Source organism: Nelusetta ayraudi, unplaced genomic scaffold (genome assembly GCF_046127955.1).
Source record: "Nelusetta ayraudi isolate G7.1 ecotype Tasmania unplaced genomic scaffold, CSIRO-AGI_Nayr_v1 ptg000256l, whole genome shotgun sequence".
Classification (NCBI taxonomy): Eukaryota; Metazoa; Chordata; class Actinopteri; order Tetraodontiformes; family Monacanthidae; genus Nelusetta; species Nelusetta ayraudi.
The window spans coordinates 199,001-205,000 of NW_027466305.1; the positions used below are offsets into that span (position 1 = coordinate 199,001).

The following is a 6,000-nucleotide window of genomic DNA, read 5'->3' on the forward strand; positions in this document are numbered from 1 at the left end:
TCCACCTCCACCGGCTCCACCGTCCTCCTCGGCGGCCGCACCGAGCCCTCGTCCTCGTCCCGCCGGCTCCATGTCGAGTGATGGTCGGCGTGCCTCGCCGGATGCTGCGCGCTCTCTCCGGATCATCGACCAGCGAAGCTCCTCCGAGCGCCGCAGACCCCCATTTTCGGCGGAAACCCACCCAGGGCTATAGGGCTACATATGGAAACTGGGGATCAGAATTTTAGGAAAAAGGAAAATCTGCGCGGTTGATTTCTTTGCCTCTTATTATTTATTTATTTATTTATCTCTCTATTAATTTATTTATTTTTTTGTTCCGGTTTCGGTTCGATTCCCTGACGCGGTCTCGATTCGGCCCCCCCCACCCCCACCATCCCTTGATTTGCTGTTATTTTAGCTCCTGGCTGTATTCTCTCTCTCTCTCTCTCTCTCTCTCTCTCTCTCTCTCTCTCTCTCTCTCTCTCTCTCCCTGGCGCTCTCTCTCTCTCTCTCTCTCAGACAGAACCGGATCGTCTCTGTTTTCACCTTCAGCTCGTCCACACTCTCAATAATCCGCTTTAATTGGCGCCTCGATGCTGTAACCCAGCAGACATATTGAACTGTTGTTGTACCGTCAGCCTGTTACACCCGCCACCACCACCTCCTCCTCCTCCTCCTCCTCCTCCACCTCCTGCATCCAGCTCCGCCGCTGCCACCACCACCACCACCTCCTCTGTGCAGCTCCTCCAGCTCCACATCCTTGACCCACCTCCTCCACCACCACCTCCTCCACCCTGACTTCTACAACAGGCCCTTCCTCACCTCCATCTTTCTTCTCCTGCCTCTAACTCACGTGTCAGAGCCTTTCATTATTGTTATTATTATTATTGTTGTTATTATTATTATTTCTCCACCCGTTGACCGCAGCCGCCCCAGGCAGGAAGGGAACCTCCACCCGCGCTGTGGTGGTGGTAGTTGTGGGTTATTTTTCTCCTGGTGCGGTTGTCAGCCAAACGCAACCATAAGGTTCCCAGCGCAGCCTCGCCGTCCGTCCTCCCTCTCCTTGCGCGCCGGCATATCCCGCTTTTTCGGTTTGATTTGGTCCCGCAAATTTTCAAATATTTACTTCCTGTACATCAAGAGGAAAGGGGGTCCCCCTTTCATGGAATGCGGAAACATGGGCCTGTTCGACCGCGGAGTGCAGATGCTGCTGACCACGGTGGGCGCCTTCGCCGCCTTCAGCCTCATGACCATCGCGGTCGGCACGGACTACTGGCTCTACTCGCGCGGCGTCTGCAAGACCAAGTCCATGAGCGAGAACGAGACCAGCAAGAAGAACGAGGAGGTGATGACCCACTCGGGCCTGTGGAGGACCTGCTGCCTGGAAGGTAAGCGGCTCTGCTTCTGGTTCCCTCGGATTCCTCCACGTTTTCCTGGTTCTTCTGGTTCTTCTGGTTCTCTTCGTTCCTTTGGTTCCTCAGCCTGGTTCTTCTGGTTTCTCTAGTTCTTCTAGTCCCCCTGGTTCTTCTGGTCTATCTGGTTCTTTTAGATCCTTTGGTTCCTCACCTGGTTCTTCTACTTCCTCTGGTTCCTCGGCTAGTTCTTCCAGTTCCTCTGGTCTGTCTGGGTCCTCAAGTTCTTCTGGTCCCTCCGTCTGGTTCCTCTAGTGCTTCTGGTTCCTCCATCTGCATGCTCAGCCTGTCGGGAGATATACTGTAGGAGCTCTGGCAGTGGGGTGTGTGTGTGTGTGTGTGTGTGTGTGTGTGTGTGTGTTGTTGCTGTGTTTGATAGTGATGGTGGTGGTGGTGGTGAGGTCTTCCAGGTTCCCGATGTTTCTCCACCCTCTGATATTTCTGCCAAATGCTGACAGCAGAGATGATGGTTGATGGTGCAGCAGATGATTCTCCTTCTGAAGGAGGACCATGACCATGCACCTTTAGCTTCCTCCTCCTCCTCCTCCTCCTCCTCCTCCTCCTCCTCCACCTGCTCCTGCAGCCGCTGTGTGTGTGTGTGTGTGTGTGTGTTTCCAGTCGATAATCTTCAGAGCTGCAGTGTTCTGGAGACATCTGAACCCATTTGGTCCTCTCTCTCTCTCTCTCTCTCTCTCTCTCTCTCTCTCTCTCTCTCTCTCTCTCTCTCTCTCTCTCTCTCTCTCACTCTCTCACTCTCTCTCTCTCACTCTCTCACTCACTCACTCACTCGCCGGGTCTTCTGGGAAATCCTGCAGGCGGCGGCTCCAGCAGGTTCTTCTGCTGTTGCATAAAACCCTCCCACGCCTCGGCAACGCAGCGGCAACCAGGTGCTGCGGTCATGTGACCTCTGAGGGGGCGGGGCTCTGTGACTGACTTCCTGGGTAGCAGCGATGGGCTTCCTGCTTCCTGCTTCAGAAGGTCCCGCCGAACCTCCAACCCATCCCACTTGGAAAACATTTCCTGTCGACCAATCAGTTTCCTTCTCTCCTAGCGGAGCCAGTTGGTAACAGCTGCAAGGTTTCTATTGGTGCTGAGCGGTGATTGTGGGTGGAGTCTGACCAGAGAGCCAATCAGCAGCAGAGAGAAAGGCCTTGGTTGCCTTCCTCATGTTCTTCTTCTGCTGTGGAAATCTTGTGCTTAGAGCTGTGATCTGACCGACCAATCACACTGCAGCAGCAATTTCCTGTTTCCTGGCTTTGGCTCCGCCCTCTTCTCCCTCGAGAAGACCAATAGGACGACGGGAAAATCAAAACCAGGAAGTCACTTAACTGGCAAACAGGATAAGACAAGGGGGGTCTCTCACACACACACACACACACACACACACACACACACAGCAGGAAGTGAACCCAGATCTGACTCCTGTGATTGGCCGATGATCCCAGGAGATGTGAAGGAGGGGCGGCGCCTCCTCTCACTGGGTCACTGGGACGTTGAAAATCACTTCCTGATGAGTGAGACGAGCCGACAAGGAGGCGGCTGATTGGTCCGGGAGGTGTGTGTGTGTGTGTGTGTGTGTGTGTGGCAGGGGAAGGAAGGGGACAAGCTAGCCTCAGTTAGCATTGTGTTTCGAGGTCTTGTCATCTGGACACATAAACACACACACACACACACACACACACGGTGGCTTGACGTAGCCGTTAGCCGTTAGCGCTAGCGCTAGCGGCGGTGTGAGGAGCTGATTGGCTGCTGAGTGAAGCAGAGTTGTCAGTGTGGATCCTGAAGGTCACACACACCTTCTCATCCAGCCGCACAAAACAACCACAGCAGTCTTCTGTTTTTTTTAAAGCTAAAATGGCGACGGCTTCCTTCCTTCCCACGGCCGCCAGTCAACACACACACACACACACACACACACACACACACACACACACACACACACACACACACACACACACACACACACACACACACACACACTAGATCCACACACTGGATCCACACACACCGGCCTCATGATTTTATGGATAAGAACGTGGGAGTATCGATGTAGTGTGCATTCATGCATTGGAAAACACGTGGGAGTGTGGAGAGAGTGTGTGTGTGTGTGTGTGTGTGTGTGTATGTGTGTGTGTGTGTGTGTGTGTGTGTGTGCGTGTATTATGGCTTGTTAATGTGAAAGCAGCAGGAGACAAAATCCTCTCACAGACCAAATCATGAGATGAGGTGATGATGATGAAGGTGATGGTGATGAAGAAGGTGATGATGAAGGTGATGGTGGTGATGATGATGATGATGACGAAGGTGATGGTGGTGATGATGATGATGACGAAGGTGATGGTGGTGATGATGATGAAGATGATGGTGGTGATGAAGGTGATGACGAAGGTGATGGTGGTGATGATGATGAAGATGATGGTGGTGATGAAGGTGATGATGATGAAGGTGATGTGGTGATGTGTTGATGAAGATGGTCACAAAGGTGATGATGATGATGAAGGTGATGGTGATGATGATGATGATGATGAAGGTGATGGTGGTGATGATGATGAAGATGATGATGATGATGATGATGATGATGATGATAACGAAGGTGATGGTGATGATGAAGGTGATGACGAAGGTGATGGTGGTGATGAAGGTGATGATGACGATGGTGACGATGGTGATGGTGATGATGATGATGAAGGTGATGTGATGATGAAGGTGATGATGATGACAATGATGATGATGATGAAGGTGATGATGATGATGAAGGTGATGATGATGACGATGAAGGTGATGATGATGAAGGTGGTGATGGTGATGATGAAGATCGATGAAGGTGATGATGAAGGTGGTGATGAAGGTGATGATAATGATGATGATGATGATGATGATGATGAAGGTGATGATGATGATGATGAAGGTGATGATAATGATGGTGATGATGAAGGTGATGATGATGATGATGATGATGAGGGAACAATCTGTCGCTGAGCTTCAGAAATGACCAGTCAGGTTCCTGGTGGTGGGAGGAGCCACACTTAAGAGCTAAAAGCCTTGCAGTAGCTCCGCCCATTTCTCCTGAGAGGAGAGCTGATTGGTCCGGCTGGGCGGAGCGTTTAAGGGTGGATCTGGGAGTGTTGTGCTCTGCTGGCTGGACCTCATGGTCCCATTGAGAATCCCAGTGGGGGTGTGCGTCATTGTGACCTTTGACCTGTGGTGGCTGCTCCCCCTGGTGGTGGTGGTGGCGGCGGCTGCGGCTGCCCCTCCCCCCCACCAGTATCAGACTCCAGCTCATCGATCGTGTTCGAGTGCAGCCGCAGGTCCGCGGGAGCCGACACCACCGCTGGGACGCCACCGCTGCTGTTGATCCGTCTGTCTGGGAGCTGCTGGCTCCTGCAGCGCCACCTGCTGCTCTCCAGTCAGAGCTGCTGCTCAACTCCTGCTGGAGACCCTCAGAACTGCGGGCCGGGAACAGGTGGGGCGGTGGGCCAAGGGACAGTCTGCTAATGGACGCCGTGCTAACGTGCTAACGGGTTGTTGGGTTTGGCGTCCACAGGCTCCGCCCCCCTGGGAAATAAAGGAGGGGGAGGAGCAAAGTGTCTGCGACTGCATAATAGTGCTCCCCTCTGACCCCCCCCACCCCTCCCCCACCATCACATCATCAACAACCGTGTGTGTGTGTGTGTGTGTGTGTGTGTGTGTGTGCCTCCAGGCCTTGATTTACACGTGTTATTTTTATCTGCAGTGGCTGCGGCTGGGCGGGGCTTATCTCCATCCTACATGGCCAGAGAACAAATCGATACACAACAACACACTCCCAGGCACTACACACACACACTCACACACACACACACACACACACACGCACACACGCACAGCATGTGGCGTCCAGTGCTCACCTCGCCGCCGCCACGCTGCCCTCTGCACTGGAGACCAGTAGGCGACTGGTCGGCTCCTCCCAGCGTCTGAAACGCAGGAGCAAAGGTCAGAGGTCAAAGAGTTGCAAATTGTCACGCATGCTGACGCTGCTGTCGCTCTGTGCGTTTGACTCCTCCCACTCTGGAGGGAAGGAGAGGGTGGAGGGTGGGGGTGAGCAGCGGTCACGGCAGCAGCTAGCTAACTAGCGAGCTAGCCTCCGTGCTGTTGGGCTAAACGTGTGTGTGTGGTGTGAGTTGAGTTGCTGCTAGCGAGAGTTAGCCGAGTAGCAGTTACAACGACGCGGGCCGCGGTGCCAGAACCCAGAGATTAGCAGCAGCGAGGGTGGACCATGAGGTGCTAGCTGCTAACTTAGCCTAGCGACGCTCGGCCGCAGCCACGACGAGCCAATCAGGGATGATGGTGGGAGGGTTGGAGGGAGAGAGACAATGAGGCGGGGTGATTGTGGTGGTTCCTTAGGATGGCGAAGGCGTGTGTGTGTGTGTGTGTGTGTGTGTGTGTGTGTGTGTGGGGAGGTCAGTGTTTACTGGCTGGTGACTGCAGGGCTGCCTCAGCCCGCTGTCACAGCAAATGGTGCTGTTGGGAAAACAAACAGTTGTGATGAGATTCTATCTGTCAAACGAGACGCCGAGGAGACGAGGCAGCGGCGGCGGCGAGGCAGGAAGTGGCCACGCCCCTCCTGAGC

The 6,000-nt window shown here is 53.8% G+C and overlaps 1 protein-coding gene across 1 annotated transcript in view; it reads left to right on the forward strand.

Moving 5' to 3' along the window:
• Window positions 1-784: 784 nt before the first annotated feature.
• The window catches only part of cacng2a (calcium channel, voltage-dependent, gamma subunit 2a), a 17,606-nt gene continuing 12,390 nt past the window's right edge, over window positions 785-6,000 (forward strand). The window contains exon 1 of the mRNA XM_076017023.1: window positions 785-1,367. Coding sequence (XP_075873138.1) covers window positions 1,142-1,367 — 226 coding nt within the window. The 5' untranslated portion in view covers window positions 785-1,141. The remainder of the gene's footprint in view (window positions 1,368-6,000) is intronic.